Genomic DNA, 18621 nt, shown 5'->3' with positions numbered 1-18621 from the left:
ATTCAAAATTTAAAACTCGAATAGTGTTAAAAATATTTTTGTTAACTACAACCTTGTTGTTCGGTAGGAATATATTTCATTCTAACCGCTGACAATTTAGCATCTGAATTGGTATGTGCTATACATGTTAAAAATAGAGCAGATTTGAAGACTTAGAAAAAAAGAGCATAAGTCATCTCATTGATAATTTTTTTATATTGGGTTTATATTGCTATGATAATATTTTAAATATATCGTGGTAAATAAAAGGTATTTTTAAAATTAATTTCACCTTTTTTTTTGTCTTTTAAAATGTGACTACTAAAAATTTAAAGTTACATATATAAGATCATATTCTACTTTTCCTGGGCAGCGCTGCTGTGGATGAATCTAGATGATGAAAGCTTTATAAACCATACAGAATGCTATATATATATATATATATATATATATATATATATATATATATATATATATGAGAGGAAGAGGGAAGAGAAAGCAAATGTGACACAAAATATTAACACCGGTGAATCTAGATGAAATAATCGAGTAAATAGGGACCATTTTGCTTTTCTTTTAAATTTTCTGTAGGTCTGACATTTTTCAAAATTAAAAGATGGAGAAAATAACGAAAAAGCAAAGAAGAACCTTAATGCGCTGATTGGCTATGAGAGAAAGGGGAAATGGCAGTGAAGAACGATTTTCTAGTTTCTCACTTGACAGCAGACAGACAGTGAGATCGAAACGCAGAAGTGAAACAAGATCGTGGGGATGATGACGAGTTCGGTATGCAACGTGTGGGCTTTGGGAGACAATAAGCAGTGTACGAGCTGAAGCTTCCGAGAGAGCACTGTGATTAAGAAGCGGAATGGGTGCCCTTAGAATCTAGACAGCCATGGGAGGTTTTGGCGAGCACTATAGTATCAAGGGTGTGGGTGGAGACTGTGAAGCCAGGAGGTGTGAGGGTGGAACCCTGGGGAACACTGACTTTTTAGAGTTAGCAAAGAAGGATGCTACAGCAAGCAGACTGTCTCCAGGATGGCCCCCAGTGCTGCATTCACACCCTTGCGTGGTCCTTCCTTGTGTTGCACCGGTGTTGAGCTGTGTGACAAGGGCTGAAGTGATAGTATGTCACTCCTGAGATTAGGTCATAAAAGACACTGTGACTATCAACCTGGCCACATATGCTCAATTTTCTTAGATCATTTGCTCATGGGGAAGACATCTGTCATGTCCTGAGCAGCCCTAAGGAGAGGTCCATGTGGTGAAGAAAGAGCTTAGATGAGTGAGTAAGACTGCAATCTCATGAGTGATCTGGAGTCAGAGCAACCCAGGTAAGCCACACCATCCAGCTAATCTGCTCCCCAAAACCTGACCCTAAGAAACTATGTAAGATAATACTGTTTTAAGCTGCTAAATTTGGGGATGATTTGTTATGCAGCAATAGATAACTAATACAGATACCTCACTAGAGACTTAGAAGGGTGGTCGAGGAGATATGAAAGCATTGAGACTTGTGTCACGAGAAACCAGGCAGGAGGATATTTCACGGAGAAGGCTTGGTATACAGTTTCGAATGCTATCAGTCGCTAGAGGAATGGAATTTTCAGCAAAGGAGTGGTTGGTAACCTCGGTGAAAGCAGTCGGTAGAGTGTAAGAGGGCAGAAACCAGAATATAGAAGAATAAGTAATAATGAAAGCTATGATTTTTCCATTATCATACTCAGGGGGAAAATCCCCATGTGGTAAGTATCATAATCCCCATTTTAAGGATGAGACAACCAAGGTCACACTGCTATTTGTGGTAAAATTGGCATGCCCCCCCCTATTTTGGTAACCTCATTCTATTTTCAGTGATGTTTTTGCATTCATTATAATTTTGGTGCCTCAGCCAGCTGCCCTGCTGGGATGCATGCTCCTTCATCTGCTTCTGCCTGACTCACCCCTCCTACTTAGGTAAGACCTTGGGAAGGGAACTAAGAAATTAGAGTGAAGCGCCAATCTTTTCATTCAGTCCATAGCTACTTACTGAGTGAGCTATGTTTAAGAGCCGCAGCTACCTGACCAACCTTCTTAATTAAACATGGATGGGCTACCAGTGTGATGTTTTACATATGAAGTCAGTACTCGGCAAGCAAAAGAAAATCAGCTTTATCTTTCTAGAGAGGGGGCCCCTACCCAAGGTTGACTAAAGCACAGCAAAAGTCGGCAACTGCAGCATTAACAAGCGAGGCCGTCAGAGTTAATCATTCAGCAGTGATTAACACAACTCCTCTTGGGTCTCATACATGAAGCTATAGATAGGTAGCTATTTCTAGCTCTAACTCTGTTTTAATGTCTTTGGCCTTCAGTCAATCAATTCACCTTCCTATGACCCATACTGCCTCCCCCACAGAGAGACTTCCTGAGAAAGGTTTGCACTGGGAGCAGAGCCTACCTCAGACCTGCCTGAGCTGCACGAAGTGACCACAGGGTGTCGCAGTCAACCTCCCTGGCTTTGGGGTCGGACAGGCCCTCTCTGGGCGTCCAGCTCTGATATGAGCTGTCACATTGAGTGGGTGACTTCTTTTTAACCTTTTTTCAATTCTCAGCCTCCTCATCTGGAAAAAACGGGGATGATGATATCTATCTCATAGCATTACCACAAATTTAACAGGAAGAAAAAAATTTGTGTAAAAATATGACTGCCATATTTCCTTCGTCAGGGTCAGGCAGGAGTCATCTCAGAGGTGCCTGGCTCATTTGTTGAGGAAAACGCTTTGGTCGACTTTTGTGGCAGAAACCAGAATATAGACGAATAAGTAATAATGAAAGCCTCACATTCATCCATCTCCTTGGTTTCTTCTCTGACCCCAGATTGAGACTAGCTCAGAACAGAGACATTTGTCCAAAGAGAGCTTAATTTCTTTGCGTAATAAAGTAATAGCAATCTGATGTTGTCAAGGAGAGGTGGGGAGCAGTAGAGAGATGGAGAAGGATGTTGGAAGGGGAAGATGGCTACAGTTAGGGCTCGAGGGAGCAGAACGGCCAGGAGAGAGCGCCCTGGGGCGAGGAAGGTGGGGAGCTTCGCGGGTGTTGATTTCCAGCTTTCAGCTCTCACTGGTGCTCTAACTCCCCTGTACAGCCTCTGGCCTTCAGTAAATTCTTCTACCCCAAACGGCCCTATGTTCTGAGGACTTTAGGGATAGAAGAGAGAAAGGAAGAGGCTCAGCTCGCTGTGAGGGAGGGTGATGGGACGAGAGGATGGCATTGTAGGAGGCAGGTGAGAGCTTGAATTCAGCCGGAGCAGGAATTCATGAGGAAAAGTGATCATGGAAATGTCAGCCCATGGCCCAAGAGTCCCTGGAAATCTTGGGGAGAAGACAGGCATCCCACAAAGTTTGGTATTGGGTCTGGGACTATTTAAGGAAAACTGAATCCAAGAGGCCTGGTAAAAATCAGGTTACACAAGGATTAAATGAAAGAATAAGGCAATTAGCTCAGAGTGTAGCCAGGGATAAGCACTCCACTAAAGGTAGCTTCTTATGATTTAGGAAGCAATTTCCTGATTTCTTCACCTATTTGAACTTCAAGGTCTCACAATATACTTGAAAATTATGATGTAGTCATTCATTTATTCTACTAACATTTATCAAGTTCTATGTTTTAGGTCAAATAATTCTAGGTAGTAGTGATTATCATAACTAATGTTATTGAGGGTTTAGTATGTGTTAGGTACTGTGCTAAGGGCTTTACCTGGCTTATTCATTTAATCCTCAGAACAATTATAGTCCCACATTACTCAGGAAACTGAGGCACAGTGAGGTTAAGTGACTGGCCCAAACCACATAGCCAGCCAGGGAGAGAGTCAAGGCGTGAACACAGGCAGTCAATCTCAGTGTATGCTTTCAAGCTCCACACTGTTCTCGAATGTAACTAATGTGAGTTATGGCATACCAAGAGGATGGGATCATGGGAGGCGGGGCATAGGGGAGGTGAGCCTACACTGTGGGTTGATTCTCTTGCCTTTCCCCCCCTTCCCTATACCTCCTATTCCCTTTCTAACTCTAAGCTCTCAAGATGGGGTGGCCTCAGGATCCCAACACTTGTGTCTGTGCAGAGCTGCTAGTCAACTGGTTTGAGTTCTCGCATTCTGCCTGTGCTGACCAATAGCAAGAGGAAGGAGAAGAAAGAGGAAAGGGCCCACTGAACCGACCAATCGATAATGAGAAGCTGACTATTGTGCCATAATGCAGCACAACAGCAATAAATAAATCAATCACTTGGAGGGTGGGGAATGACTTTCCTATAATCAGCTATTAAAGGCTTGTACCACTAATTAGTCTATTAATTAGAACTGTTCTCGTCATTCCACATGTTATCAGCCTGCCAAGGCAGAGAAAACTCAGCCCCCAGGGCAGGAGATAAGAGAAATAAGAAGTAGCAGATTCAAACAGCTGGGCATGTGTGTTTTAAAAGCACAGCTCTGAGTGCCCGGGGCAAATCCACCTGCTAGTAGGAAAGGAACGTTTATCAAAACCAAAGGGCTGTTGTCTTTGTTGAGCAGAAAGGGAGAAAACGATTTAATCTTTAAAGGAAAAACCACCATAACCACACACAGGGATCTGTGAAGGGCAGTTCACTGGGTGTTCCCTGGGGCACTGGACGCAGTGAGAAACAAACATGCTTTGTCCAAAGGCAGCGTGGCCAGGAGACCATGGAGCACAAGGATTCTAAGGATGCACATGTTAGGCGACTAACACACATTGAGTTCCTACTACGTGCCAGGTAACACCTTCTTTTTTTTTTTTTTTATGTTGATAACCATTCTGTTTGATGATCATTGACATTCTTAGAATGCTCTGGAGTTATTCTGGGAGCCCGCCCCCTCCCCGCCCACAAAGGAGCCCTCACAACTGTGGTCAGCAAGAGATGGCTGCTCTACTGTTGTCCTTCCTGGCTCTCAGTGGTCCAAGCCCTATGCCTACCAAGAGCTTGGAAATGCTTCTTATCACTGGAGCTGACTGTGTCATACAAACCCAAAGGGTCCGGAAAATCGCAAGTCTTTTATTTATTTATTTTCACGAGTCATTCTCCAACAGTTTAAATAGGCTCTGAGCCCCATATCTCTCCCATGTTCCTGGGAGGGGCACAGTGGGGAGGCCTTTGTGCTCCTTTCCTCTCTTTCCCAGCCCCTCAGCTCCTCCGCATCCTCTCCTGGTTACCAGATATTCCCATTTATTCAAAGGGAAACGAGCAGACACAAGGTGGGATGTTGGAGGCAGGTGTTTCCACTAGTAATGGTCTGGACCGCTGTTGTGTTATCTTGCTGAATGGCCATAACGGCCACCCTATGAGGGGTTGTTATCAATCCCATTTCTGCAGAATGGGGAAACTGTGGCTCAGAGAGTTTAAGTCATTTTGCCAAGCTTCCACAGGCACCGACAAAGCCCTTGACAAGAGCTCAGGAAATATTTGCTGACAGACAAAATTGGAAATATGGAGGCAATAGAAGATCGCTAGCCTCTGGGAACCTCAGAGCCCACAGGGGTCCAACAATGTGGTACGAGAAGGCTATCGATTCAGGTAGCACCTCTAGGGTGGGAGAAGGGGCTGAGATGGGAAGCATAGTGTCAGCCCCTAGGTCAGTCTCTCTAGACTCCACTCCTTCCTGCCCTGATACGTCTTGTTACACAGTTCATTTTTTACCAACAACCCAACACCTGCCTCCTCCCACTACCAAAATAATAATAATAATAAACCTTAGGAAATAGTAAGCGGGGACATTTGCAAGCTGCATGATCCACAGGATGTCAACATGTATGTGTCCCAACACTGCTTCCAACTTTGGAAATGGAAGGGAGGAGCAGTGGTGATGTGTAGAGAGAGCCTGGACTCGGGACGCAGTGATAAGCCTCTGTTCCCTAGCAACTAGCCAGGTGACCTTATGCAAATTGCTTTACATTGTCCACCTTCAGTTTCCTCATATGCAAAATGGGAAATGACAGCAGCCTGCCTCAAAATGTTATTGCGAGCATCGGTAGTACAATACTGCTATTATATATATAGAGAGAACTTCAAAATTACAAGGACTCCCACATATATCTCTGGCAACCTCCAGAGAAACCCTGAGTGTTGTTGTCCCCATTTTACAGTTGAGGAAATTGAAAACTCAGAAAGATTGAAATTCATTCGAAAAGAGTGAGCGGTGCTATTATTCTGCAGGGTCGACTTTCGGAGTCTGCATTCCCATTGCATTGGTGCCAGTCTCTCATCTCAGTCCATGTCAAGTTCAACGCTTTCATTCGTTCAATAAATATTTGTCGCGTTCCTACCGAGGCACTGAGGATATATTGCAGAGCTCCTAGTGTGACAGGGAAAGTAGACACTACATAAAGGAGGCACATTTATGTAGCGCATACTGTGCAATGAATATTATAGCAGGGGGAGGTCAGGGGGGCGTGGGAGGAGGCAGTGCGGAAACCTGAAGAATGAGTAAGATGTAGCTTCGTTAAAAAGTTGGGGAAGGTTCTCACTGCAAGGTTTAGGACGAGGGAAGCACAAAGGGTAGGAGGACAATGGCAAAGGAGGAGGCTGGAGGGTTAGCTGAGGGCCAGAGCTTAGAGGCCTAGTGAGCTGCGTGAAGGAGGTTGGGCCTCATCCTTAGTAAATGTGGAGCTACCTAAGCGTTTTAAGCAGGGAAGTAATTGATACTTTGGGAAGAACCTTCTGGATGGGATATGGAGACTGGATCTGAGCTGGTGAGACTGGAGGCAGTTAGGATGGAGACAAATGCAGAAATTCGGGCAGGTAATAATGATGGTCTGAGCTCGGGGTGAAGCTGTGGGGATGGAGAGGAAGGCAATCTTTGAAACTGATTTAACAAGTAAAATCAGGATGTGATGACTGACGGAGAATGTTCATAGAGGGAGGGAAGTGAGAGGGAGGAGTCAAGGCTGACAGCCAGCTTGTTTCTGGCACGTGCAACTGGTGGTTGGTGGCGTCTTTTGTTAGACAAGGGGACACTAGAAATAGAATATCTGCTACGTGGCAGGTGCATCCTGCGTGAACTTCTATCTCAACTTCATCCAGGGACCTCCTAATTATGGGTGTCTTGCCCAGAAAAGGAGGGATGAAAAGATCCTGCTGACTTGAGAATTCTGTTCGCCAGGCACCGAGGTGTGCCTGTGGTGCATTGTGTTGGAGGTGGAGCATCAGGGCAGAATAGGGGCGTTCGGTTCCTCTGGAGCAAGGGCATTCATCTTCCTGGACCACTTGTTCTCTCAATCCAACCTCCTTTGATTATTTAAGAGCTATCTGTCAACGGCATACCATGTAAGGCACCTTAGTGTTGCGGAGGGGGAAATCGATCTGAAAAGAGTTTATAATCTAGAAGAAGCAATAAGACAACCAACCACAAAAATAACTATAGGTCCACACGCACAGCGTTAATAGCCATTAAAGAATATGCTCCCCAAAAAACCGCAGTCATAAAGGGCACTTCTGAATGGGAAAATCATGGAGTAAAAGGTTAAGAGCTGGTCTTAAAGGAGAGATAGGGTTTCTATAGGCAGAAATGCAGGATTGGGATATGGAGGAGACATTCCTCAAGGAGGAAACAGTGTGAGCAAAGATGGCGGGAGACTGGGGTAATCACCGGCTCCATCTCTTGCTGTCTTGGGGTAACTGCAGAGAGAGGGTTCTTAAGCTGGGCTCCGTGGAACTTTGAGATGTCAGAGAATTCTGACTATGCAAAATTGAGTTTATGTATGTATGCATGTGCACTTTCCTGGGGAGAGGGCCCACAGCTCTTTCCCAATTCTCAAAACGGTATAGATCTAAGAAAAGGTTAGAAAAAAGTACTCCAAATCTCACGAATTAGAATGTACTGGTGCCGGGCTAGGGCATCCTTTTTTTTTTTTTTTTCTTTTTTTTTAAACGAGCTCGTTCGGGAAGTGACCTGTGCACCCTTGGTATCTCTAGACAGGCCTAAGTAGGCCTTGGAATGCTAGCCTCCCGAGCTTCCTGCCTTTTGTCCCCCTCCCAAATCCCCACTCCCCACATAACAGTAGTCATCATCCTCACCACAGTATCCACTGTCCTGACAGAAATGTGGATGCAAGGTTAGAGGAAGGGGCGGGTTGGCGGGAATCAGGGAATCGTGCAAAGACAAGGAATCTCTTTCAGAGATCAGGTGGGTGGGAGCCGTTCTGTCCAAAGGCTGGAGGCGGTCACTACGACCTGTAAGTCCTCCATCCCGCAGCAAACCTCTGGTCAAATTCTGGGAATTTCCAAATCTGTCGGCAGGGCTGCGTCAGATTTTCCCGGATGCGAGCGTGCGGTGCCCACCATCGCCGCTGGGTGGCGCGGCGCCGGGTGCGGAGCGTGGGAAGCGCGAGCGCGCGGGCGGGCTGAGCTCACACGCCCGGGAAGCGACCGCGGTGCGGCCCGCGTCCGCAGCGGCTGCGCATCTCGCACCTATCGCGGGGCGCTCTCAGGACGGCGGGGCGGGTGGCGCAGTCCTAAGGGAAGGAGGCCGCCGCGGGAGGTAAGAGCAGAGCCCCGGCCAGGTGGGACGGGGCACTGCGGGCCAGGCCTGCAGGCGGTCTCCGAGAGCCCCGGGGCAGGGGTGGGCCCCTGGGGGCGATGCTCGGGGCCGGCTGCGCTGCGGTCGCGCCCTACCCGCGCTGCGGCGCGGCCGCGGGGCGCAGCTGTCCTCGCTGTGTGGGTGGGAGCGGATCCGGGCCGGGAGTAGCTCCGGGCGGTCCCCAAGCTCGGGGGCTAGGGCCAGTTCGGCTGGGGAGGTGGAGGAGCAGCCCCCTGGGCCTGGCACGGGAGCCCCTACCCACTCTCCACCTTGCATTTCTCTGCTCCGCAGTGGGCGTGGTGCCCCTTTGCTGCAGAGGGGGCGCCCGGAGTTGAGGAAGGCTGTGGGGGATGGAGAGCGCAGAGACAGGTGGTTGAGGGGGCGAGGGATGGTGCTGGAAGGCTCGTGATATTAATGCATATTTCTTTCTCCCCCCTTCTTCAGGGGGCTCGGAGGTGCGTGTGGAGGAGGAGGAGGCAGGAGGGCCAGAGGCATAGCTCGAGAGAGGGCAGGAGCTGCTGGAGATTCTACTGGGCTGTCTCTGTTCAGTACCCGCTCCTTCCAAAAATTAATAAAGTGGGTGTGGTCGTGAGGGTGAAGGAGTTTGACGAAGACCTGGCCCAGGACTGCCCTGAACTGCCCCAGCTGGCCGTCTGGCTCCTACATGCATATCTGGGAGCCCCTACTCTGAGCGCTCTGCAGAGACTTGGGGCGGAGGGTGGGAATGCCAGAGATTGAAGCTCCAGCAACACAGGCAGCTCCAGAGATAGGGGCTATGGGGGAGGGGCGTGTCGGGCCCCCGTGGGGTGTTTCTAGGCCTAGGGCCCAAGTTCAGAGGTGGCGGTTTGGCCAGGATATGGTGGGAGGTGGGACTGTAGGGAAATTGATGTCGTTAGGGGACCTCTCCTTTTAGCGTGATTTGCAGCCATAGGCTAAAATTTGGGATTCATCATTTGCCAAATGTGCTCAATTTTTTTCTTTGCCTGTTGGTTTGTTTTGTTTTCTAGAGGAACGGCAAATGACAGAACAGAGGGACAGCTGGCCCAGCCAATCCTGGAGCTGCTGCAGCACTTGTTCCCCAAACAAACCTATTCTGGTGCAAGGACAGAGAGGAAGGGGCTGCTGGCTCACACTCCCTCCCCTGCCCAGGGCCCTCTTGCGGCTTCTCCGTGGGAAGGGCAGCCTGGCTGCCTGAGGCTCAGTGGACAGAGGCTGCCATGGGCCAGGGTGATGATGGTGCTGCGGCCCCTCCCTGTTGCCCGGCGTGGGAAGAAGAATGCAGAGCCAGGCAAGTCTCTCTCTGTGTCCTCTGGGGTGGAAGGAGCAGGTATAGACAGGGCTGGGGCGGCCAGGGCCTGCTGTTGCTTTGGCATTGGTGGTGAGAGGGCTGTTGCTTGCAGCCCCTTCAGTTTGCTTCCACCCCTGGCCTGTCCCTGGCGCTGTGCGCTTATTGGTGCCACCATGTTATATAACGCTTATATAATCTCCCAGGGCAAGCAGTTTGTCTCCATTCTTAGGTCACACAGATACTGTGTCCGTGGAGGAGGGAGGCAGGATCTGTGGAGGCTTGTGAGCGGACCTCCCTGGCTCCTACTCCTGATCCTGGGCATAGGAGGGGGTATGGGAGAACGGGGGCCCACTCCACACCAGTCGTCTGCAGCCGAGAAAGAGGAGTTGGCCGGGCAGCCCTCTTCAACTTCCTGTGCTCTAGTTCTCATTGCTCAAGGGATTGTCTGCTGGAGTGGATGCCATTCTTGTGCTTCAAAGCCAGCTTTTTGTTCTTGGGGCCCACCACTGTGGCAGATGGGTGCTGTGAGATGACCACCAGAATGTTGCATTGGAAGAATACATGGTACATAGGGTTGGATAAAGAGGGAGATGTTAGTTCTGCTTTTGGGGTTTTGAGCAGAAGTGGTTAGAAGGATGGTGGTGGCATTTAAGAAATTTGGTGCAGGCCTAGGGGGTGATCGGGGAAGGGTGTACAGGGAAGTGGATCAGACAGCAAAGATAAACATGGTGTTCTTTTACTGTACTCTCCACTGGGCTGTCCCTGGTTACCAGGGCAACAGAAGCAGTGATGAAAATCATGCCTTTCCTTCAGTGGAAAAATCTGGCTCCTCCTTCCGCCTCTTCCTTCTCTAATAGCCTGCGACCCATTGGGAGGGTGATGGCTCCAGGGATCAGAGACCTCAGCATATCCTCGTCATGCTCCCCTTCCCCAGTTTTTAAAAATCATCTCACTTCCTGCATCCTCCGTCTCCCCCAGAGCTCAGCAATTGCGTAGGAGTTGGAGTGGATGGAGGGGGAAGGGCGTGGACATCATTGCAGAGAAGGGTGCGCAGAGCGTGGGCAGAGATGTGGATGCAGGAATGACTGGCACATGAGGAGGGTCAGGCATTGATCAGTGAGATGGAGCTTGTTTCTGAAATAATAAGAGCCGGGCGGTGGGAAGTGTGGGTGAGATGATGGAGGCCTGCAGAGCCTGGTAGTGTGGGCTCATGCTAGTAGGAATAGGAAGGCGTCTGCGTGGCCATGGCTCCCGATGAACGCTCACATTCATGCATTCAGCATTTACTGGGTACCTACCATGTTTGGTCAGTTTCTGGGAACTGGGAAAACAGGGAAGTAGGACTGGGCCTTGACCTTGGAGAGATTGTGGTGGATGGGAGGAGGAGGGGGCTATGGTCTTGTCTGACCTTGTTACAGGCCTAGAATCTGGGCCCCAGGCAGGAGCCTGGCAGTATTCTAGAGTGGAGGTGATGGACCAGGGTGGAGCCTGTGGGAATGTCGAGGAAGAGGTAGTTCAGTGAGCCACTTGGGGGCAGGATGGGGAAGAGTGAATACTGAATTTTTGAGTCTTAGTTATCGACAGAGATAGAAAAATCAGGGTTAGTACTCGTTAGGGGAAGTCATGTTTGATTTGCTTTTAGACAAAATATCTTCAGGAAGATGGCAGGGTGTCAGTATAGAAATGTTTATGGTCAGGCAAATGAACTTGGCATGGGAAATCCGTTCTGGAAGGAGATTTGGAGGAAATTGTTGTGAAGCCTTGAAGGTGCGGGGTTGCTGAGAAGGCGTGTAGAGAGTGAGTCCAGAGCCTGGGGCATCAGCCTAGAATTGGGTGAGGCTGTATGTCTTGTACTTGTTTTGTTATCCCAGGGCCCGCCCGGACTGCTGGACCAGTTTCCGCGAATGAACACCCACTTCTTCTACCAAACCACACCCTTTTTTGAAGTTCAGATTTCTGTTTAAGTTTTCTTCTCCCTAGTAACTTTGACCAGGAGGATATGTCCTGGAATGATAGATGAGTATTCTTACCTCTTCAGGTTCACGCCTTGATCTTTGTTCTCCCATTCACTTAGAAACGACTAAGAGTCCCAGACGTGGTATAGAGATGTGTCATAGGTCCTTAGCCTCCACCAGCAAAGTTGTCGGTTCTGGTTCCTTTCCAGTTGTCACTCAAGAGGAATAAGAGCACGGGACAAAGTCAGGAGGGCTTTGCCAGTTTCATGATCTTGGGCGAGTCTCTTTCCCAGGCCTTAATGCCTGATCTAAGGGGTCTAGTTCCTTCCACCTTTAAAGCCTTCGGATTTGATGTCCAAAGCTTTCAGCACCTTTGCCCAAGTTTCTGATGCAGGCCAGACTTTTTGAACAAGAAGCCCAGATTTCTTTGATGCCTTGTGGGAGGGAGTAGCAGGAATGGGGGCGGGGTCCCCAGGGTCAGCCCCTGTGTCCACAGTGGGTGGGAGCCCTCCAGGTGGAGGGTGGCCTCTTTTCCTCTTGAGATTGTGGAAATGCCAGAAGAGCAGGAAGATCAGGAGTTGGCGAACTACAGTCTGTGGGCCAGATGCCTGCTTTTATAAACGCAGTTTTATTGGAACAGTGATGCACCCGATGTTTATATATTGTCTGTGGCTGCTTTCGTGTTACATTGGTGTAGTTGAGTACAGCAGGTCCTCTAATAATGTTTTGTTTAGTGTGATTTTGTTATATGTCATTTTGTTATAACGTTGGGGGAAAACGTCGATTCCCGGCCAGGGCCCCTGCGTGTGCGGAGTTGGCGTGTTCCCCCCGTGTCTCGTGGGTTTCCTCCCGCAGCCCAGAGATGTGAGCGGTAGATGAACCGGTGTGTCTAGATGGTCCCTGTTGGAGTGAGGGTGTGCGTGTGGGTCACCCTGTGCTGGAAGGTTGTCTTGTCAAGGGCGGGGTCCCCCCTGGTGCCCCTGAGCTTCGGGGGTAGCCTCCTGTCACCCACAACCCTGCAGTAGAATAAGTGGGTCGGAAAATAACAATCTTATTTATTTTGATTAATCTTTCTTAAATGTATGTGTAGCTTACATTTTGTTCAATGTTTAATATTGAAGTGTTTATTTAGAAGGTTGGTGGTGTTTTTTTGTGACCAGAAATGTGCCCTAGGAATTAACTCGTAATTTAGATCAATTAGCCTGTGGTCACATTGGTTTTGTTATACGCTTAAAGTTGCAGTTTTCAAGAAGCTGCCCATAACACTGAGGACTTAACCGTGGTTGCAGCAGAGACCGTATGATCTGTAAGCCTAAACTATCTACTGTCTTCCCTTTAAGAAAAAGTTTGCCAACTCCCACCCTTGATTACCAGAAAAGTGCTTGGATCTCCGCTGTGGATGCTTGCTATGGCAGTTTCAGATTCCTGCGGTTCTTGAAGATTCTGCCTGGGGCCTGCCTTTGCGACCCCATGTGAGGTTGATGTGGCAGTTGAGAGTTGATTATTGGGGTCTGCCCAAAGACAGGATCCTGTATCTGGGAAACCCCTTTCATTTTCAGCTCTGTCTCTGGAACCTGGAGAGTGTCTCCCCCACCCCCCAGCACAGCTCCCCTTCCCTGTGTACATCTTTGAGCCTAGAGGTCTGAGTTCCTCAGCAGGGGTAGAGTGTGGCCTTGGTGTGACCAGCTACTCTCTCTGTCTCATTTCTCAGGACCCCGTAGACAGTGGACCAACCCAAACCCAGTCTCTGGTAAAGAGGAGGGCCACGTTGGTCCTGCCAAGTCCTGTGGCCCGTTTCCCTTGGTATCTGCATTGTCACTTCTGGCCTTACTATCCCCTTTAGTGCCACGGCCCTCAAGATGCAGCTGCAGAGAGAGCCTGCAGCCCGGCCTGGTTTGCCGACCTGAACCTGGCTCTCGTCCACTCTGTGAACGAGGCCCTGCGGCTTGAGTTGGTGCGGGTGTGGCTGTGTTGTCTTGGGACCTGAATGACTACTCAGTATTCTGGCAGCTGGCCTTCATGGAGTCCCCTTGCGTCCTGGTTTCCACCTTCTTTGACTCGGTCCTCAAACTGGGAGTCTTGGTGAAACTCCTGGCAGGACAGGACTAATTTAAAGTTTCTGCTTTTACAAAAGAGCACAGCAGTGTGGGCACTTCTGCTCAGGCCTGAGCTAGGAAATGAGACACTTCGGTGGGAGATGCTCACAGTGGTGGGGCGTCCAGGGGTGGCCGAGGTTTATTCCCACTGCAGCTGGAAGGGAGGAGGCTGGCGGTGGGAGAAGGGAGCAGATGAGCTAGAACAGCAAAAAAGATAGCAGCCAGACACACCCAGAGCCGCTTTTAGCTGGTGGCGGTCAGTCTGGCTCTAGGATCCCTATCCCAGACCACTTCCATACATATTTTTACTAGAGACCGTCAAACAAAAGGAAAAAAAAAAAATGGGTCCTTCTCAAAACTCCTCTCCCTCTCCAAATGCCTTTTCTTTGCAGAGTTTAGGGTGGCCTAATCCTACATGGACTTACACTAATGTGCAGATAAGGGTACTGACTTGGAGAATCGTGCATTTACCAGATACTGATTAAAGCTCTGTTCTGCGTGAAGTGGGGAGGATACAGAGTAAATCAAGGATTCCGTCTGGTCTGGAAGGTATAGGGGCAGTTGAACCAATTTGCATACGATCTGCACTAGATCATAAGCGTCAAGAGCACATATCCGTGCCTGTCTTGCCCATTGCTGTCACCCAGTGTGGGGTAACTGTGCCTGGCACACGACAGGCACGCAGATGTAAGGACAGCCGGGCTTCGTTTGGTCTGTCCTGCAGGTGAGTGGAGGAAGAGGGGAGCTCGTGGCAGCATGTGTGACACATTTGGGGGAGGGTGGACGTAGTGGTGACGCCAGCGCCGAGAAGGAGAGAAGGATATGGAAAGATTGACGCCAGGTGGGATGAGAGAATCCTTTCCATCAGAACCGTGAGAAGGGAGGAGAATGACCCAATATAGAGAGGCGGGTTGGCGGCAGCCCACATCACTAGATAAAGCAGAGGCTGAGGAAGAAAGAAGAACCAGCTAGTGGCAGGGAAGGTAGGTTTGGGGCGGGGAACCAGTGTGAGAGGAAACAGGTCTGTGATAGTTTCATCGTAAACATCTTGCCGCTAGCTCGCTAGCACGTTTGCTGGCAACTAGTGGGCCCTAAGGCAATTTCATTATACAAGATAAAAGAACAAAAAATGAAAGAGGGACATTTAAAAGGACATAATGAAACGTGAAAATGTTAATAGGATTAAAAAACTTCATTGTGAAAAATGAGAATATATCGTCTTTGAACTCTTTCATTCACAGCATTATACATTTTCTTTTTTGATTTGTCTCCTCATTCAGAGTTACACCTTTTCTCTTCTACACTAAAATTTTGTTCTTCATTAAGAGAGGTATCAGTTTCCAACTAAAGAATTGATAATTAATGCTCTTGAAGACTTGTGAATTAGCAGCCACCTCATTTATATTTGCATAGCTTGGTAAAGTTGGTTTTAACAGGTTTTAACTCACTGAAGGATTTGCAGAATGATCTGGGATCATTTTCTAGCACAGAATGCAACCTGGTGTTACTCGGAGCTTTGTAGTCTGCTTTATACGTAGTTGTTATCATCCACTCTTTTAAGGCTATCATGTCCACTTGTCACTGTACAGACCATTATGAGGGCTGAATTTTCTATAATATAAAAATGGGAGTAACTGCAAGAACTTCATCTATGGAGAAATGAACCCAAACTGACAACTAGCTTAAATACATGGAGTCTGCCAAATGTAAACCCAACTGTCAGCCAGTTATTTTATCTTTCACCGTGGAATTGCCTTACGGCCAATTACTTGTGCAGTGGAAAGGTTTGTGGCAAAGGTACTTATGGCGAGACAACCTAGAACCCATCTCCAGGCCTAAAGCTGAAGTGGCTGAATCCCAGGTGAAGATGATGGTGATGAAGAAAAGACAAGAGTACCCTCAGGTGTGCCCTGCAGGTCTCCTCAGAAATGGTCGTGTCCAGGTACGACCCGAAGTACCTGCGGTGGGGCAGATTGCAAGGAAATCAACTGTGCTTTGAGATCACAGTTAGTCTTTCTAATATTCTCACTGTGTCGACTTTCACATAGGTACGAAGGCAGCGTGAGTTAGCGTAAGAAACTGAGTGTTCCCATCATGCAGTTTCAACATACAATCAACACATGGCCCCTCTCGCTTCATTTAGATCCCTCGTTTTATTCTTTATTCTCTTCTCAGATTATTTTACAGCAAATCCCAGACATCGATATTTCATCATAAATACTCCATTTTATATTTCGAAACAGTAATACCTTTTAGTAGCGCAACCCCAGAAGAAGTATCACCCCTTGTGAGAAGCACCAGCCTTCCTCAGTGTCACCAGCCATCTAACCAGTATTTAAATTTCCCTGCTTGTCTCACTTTTTTTTTTTTTTTTTTCGATTAGTTGGTTTTGTTTGAATCAGACTCCAAAAAAGATTCGCAGGTTTCCCTCAGTTGATGGTTAATCTCAAAGTCTATGTTAACGAAGATTATGGACGTTCTTAAAGAATTTGTGTTTTGCAGTTCTGCCTTTCGGATTTCCTTAGCTGCCCCTCTATCTCCGGTCAGCTGCCGTCATCAGCTTCCCTGAGTTTTGTTGAACCATTCTGGGATTTTCGAGCATTCTTCATTATTCCTGTTGTCTTTATGGTTTAATATAACTGGTCATTTTTTTTCTTCCTTCAATAAGTGTTTCTCGAGAGCCTGCTTTGTACCAGGCACTGTACCAGGCACCGGGCATACAGCTGTGGGAAGACAGGCAGGGCCCTGCTCTTGTGGAGCTTGCTGTCTGACCGCATGAGACCTGCCACGAGTCCGCCTGTTGTCTCTTTCCCCTGCGTGTTCGGCCCAGCTGAGTCGGGTGACCATGAGTGTCACTTTCATGCCGAAAGGTCTGCCATGTTCTAGGACTTAGTATTCATGTTCTCATGCGGTCATTTTATGTGGTCGATAAGGTTCTAGGTGGCTTCTGTGGCGGGCCTCTGTTTTATAGCCATGCGACTGGGGTTCTAGCAGGGCCACCGACTGGCTTGGTGCATATCCATTTATTTAAGCCACTCTTGGGTTGAGTCTTTATAGCTAATTAAGCAAGTTAAAATGGAGAGCTTACTTAACTGGTAGGTTGAATAAAAACATCCAAAAAGCGCTCTATATTGCTGAAGGGCTTAGCAGATGCCAAGTGATGCTGATGGGCTTTCTGGGCAAGTTGGATGTTTCTGTGTCATTGTGAGCGTCAGGTTGGTTTGGGGCTTCGCCTGTTCTGATTAGGCTACCTGCTTAATTAGGCCCACTTTCTCGATTTGCTGTTCTTTGCTGAGTAAGATGATACAGGGTGGCCATGCTGCCTCAGTAGCAGAACCTGACAGTATGATTCAGGCCCATCTTGCTAATAATACTGTTAACTGATTTGCATTGCTTTGTGTAAAGTCCCTATGATCCATGATTCTTGTTGCGTTTTTTTCTATTTGCAATTCAAATGCAGCTCTGTTGCAGTTTCTGGATTACAGTGTCTGAGCCTTAAAAAAAAGTAGTTAATAAAAATATATATATATTTTCAGGTACAAGGAGTAGTATTCCTTTACCTTTTCTTGCTCTTTTTTTGTATACTTAAGATAATAATACAGGATATATTAAATATCCCATGACGTAAATGTCAGTCGCTGAAGGCTACTTACTTTATTTTCTTCCAGTTAATTATTTTGATTATGTACCTGTAATGGTTAAAACTTTTGTGCAAATCTCCTTATGTGTATGTGTTTTTATATACAGCATCACTATACTAATATATTATCTACATTATAAAACACAAAATAAAAAAAAAAGTAAAAATGGTTGTGATATGGTGTGTTCTGTGCCTTCTCCCAGCAGAAGCCTTTGAGGTCCTGCCTGAGCCTGAACCCCCCGTTCCTCGCACTAAATTTCAGCCCCTCTTCCGCATGCAGCCGTGGCTCCAGGACGTCCCTCCTCTTCCTGTGTCACCAGTTTCCCTTCTCCGCGGGATCATTTTCACGTGCGGTAGCTTTTCTCAGCTTAAAAAAAGCCTTCTTCGACTTCACCTCTTTTAGCTACTGCCCATTTCTCTATCTCTTAAAGAATTTTCAGTCCTTGCTCTCTTTACTTCCTCTCTTGAATCCCTCCAGTCAGACTTGTCCCCACCACTCCGATGAAAGGCTGGTAGTGACCTTCATGTCACTAAATCTAGTGGTCACTGCTTTGTCTTCATGGTACTGGCTTCGGCAGTACCATGGCACGGCTGCTCACACTCTTTTCTGTGACATTCTTTTCTTCCCGTGGCTTCTAGGACACATATTTCTGTTTTTCCACCTGACTGGCTCTTCCTTCTGAGTGTCTCATCTCCCTGACCTTAAACATGAGCAGGCCCCAGGATGCCTCCCCCACCTTCTCTCTTTCTCTCTCTGATCCTCTCCTGATTCATGGCTTTAAATACCTTGCATATGCGTGATGTCTAGAATTTGCTTCAGAGTAATCCTAGGAGACATGATGGACCACGAGTTGATAGTGGTTGAAGCTAGGTGATGGGTATCTGGGGGTTTATTATACTGTTCTCTAGTTTTATTTATTTTTGAAATTTTCCAGAATGAGAAAATGAAAAATCTACATGTCGATGGCCCCCAATTATTTGTCTCAAGTCCTGCCTCTCCCCTGAACTACAGACCTCACCTCTGTCTCCATCTGCCTGTTTAACATTTCACATAGGATGTTAAAAGACATTTCACACTTAACATGCCCAAAAATGAA

General features: G+C 47.6%; 1 protein-coding gene across 1 annotated transcript; it reads left to right on the top strand.

Annotated features, from left to right (window-relative positions):
* Nucleotides 1-6698: 6698 nt before the first annotated feature.
* Nucleotides 6699-12908, top strand: LOC107513507. Its single transcript, XM_036235277.1, has 3 exons — nucleotides 6699-6768; nucleotides 8266-8506; nucleotides 9553-12908. The coding sequence occupies exons 1-3, from the start codon at nucleotides 6699-6701 to the stop codon at nucleotides 10364-10366; spliced, it is 1125 nt and encodes a 374-aa protein (XP_036091170.1). The 3' UTR covers nucleotides 10367-12908.
* The last annotated feature ends 5713 nt before the right edge of the window (nucleotides 12909-18621 follow it).

This window comes from Rousettus aegyptiacus, unplaced genomic scaffold (assembly GCF_014176215.1).
Source record: "Rousettus aegyptiacus isolate mRouAeg1 unplaced genomic scaffold, mRouAeg1.p scaffold_m13_p_17, whole genome shotgun sequence".
NCBI classification, from domain to species: domain Eukaryota; kingdom Metazoa; phylum Chordata; class Mammalia; order Chiroptera; family Pteropodidae; genus Rousettus; species Rousettus aegyptiacus.
Note: the sequence above shows the minus strand (reverse complement) of the source record. Positions and strands in the feature narration are given on the sequence as shown.